Raw genomic sequence first — 891 nt, 5'->3', positions numbered from 1 at the left:
CTAGAACATTTTGGATTTTAATATTTCTAGTGCTCTGGAACATCCAACATTCTAGAACATTCTAATTTGTTATTCCAGAACATCTAACATACTTTCTTTTAAAGTGAGTCTAAGATCTTGAAATATCTAACGTTATCTGGAATATCTAACATGATGTTACTTTTGTGCTGCGTCTATGATTCTAGAACATCGAACATCTAAAACTGTAGAACACAGAATGGTTCTTATCTGTGAACTACACCCTGGATTCTACATGAAGACTGTATGATGTAATGCTCAATTTGTACAGACAGGATTCTTTAACACTGTGTGTGTGTGTGTGTGTGTGTGTGTGTGACAGATCAGAGATGTTCTTCAGCGGGTGGTCCAGGATGTTCCTCAGCACAAGCCACTGTTCCACAGGATCCTTCTCCTCCTCTCCGTACACACACCCTCAGACCTGGACAGAACCTGAGGCTCGTGTGTGTGTGTGTGTGTGTTTGTGTTTGTAATAAAAGTTCTTCAGCAAAGCATGCTTGTTTATCTCTCACTATTGTGTAACACAGAACCGCACCACTCCCCGGAGTCCTGCATTCACGAATCTGTCATCTGCTGTCCTAGATCTAAAAGATCTAGACCTCTAAAAGATCAGAAACCAGTGTAGCATGTGAAATAGGACTACCATTTGCAGCTTTAAAACCATGTGCATGCCAAATATTACCAAAATCGTGAGCTACACCAAAAGCATATCGCAAATCAGTATAAATAGTCACAACTTGATCTTTAAACAGACAACATGCCCTTGTTAAAGCAACAAGTTCAGCTGCTTGAGCTAAAAGAAAAAGAATAGAGTGAGCTTCGTGTACAACGTTAGGCACAGAACAGACTGAATATCCACATTAGGTGGTATTA

The 891-nt window shown here is 39.8% G+C and overlaps 1 protein-coding gene across 1 annotated transcript in view; it reads left to right on the top strand.

Annotated features, from left to right (window-relative positions):
* Positions 1-498, top strand: part of LOC131361269 (coiled-coil domain-containing protein 40-like) — a 14,511-nt gene extending 14,013 nt beyond the window's left edge. The window contains exon 20 of the mRNA XM_058402268.1: positions 341-498. Within this exon, the coding sequence (XP_058258251.1) occupies positions 341-454 (114 nt within the window). The 3' untranslated portion in view covers positions 455-498. The remainder of the gene's footprint in view (positions 1-340) is intronic.
* The last annotated feature ends 393 nt before the right edge of the window (positions 499-891 follow it).

This window comes from Hemibagrus wyckioides, linkage group LG11, assembly GCF_019097595.1.
Source record: "Hemibagrus wyckioides isolate EC202008001 linkage group LG11, SWU_Hwy_1.0, whole genome shotgun sequence".
Taxonomy (NCBI): Eukaryota; Metazoa; Chordata; class Actinopteri; order Siluriformes; family Bagridae; genus Hemibagrus; species Hemibagrus wyckioides.
Note: the sequence above shows the minus strand (reverse complement) of the source record. Positions and strands in the feature narration are given on the sequence as shown.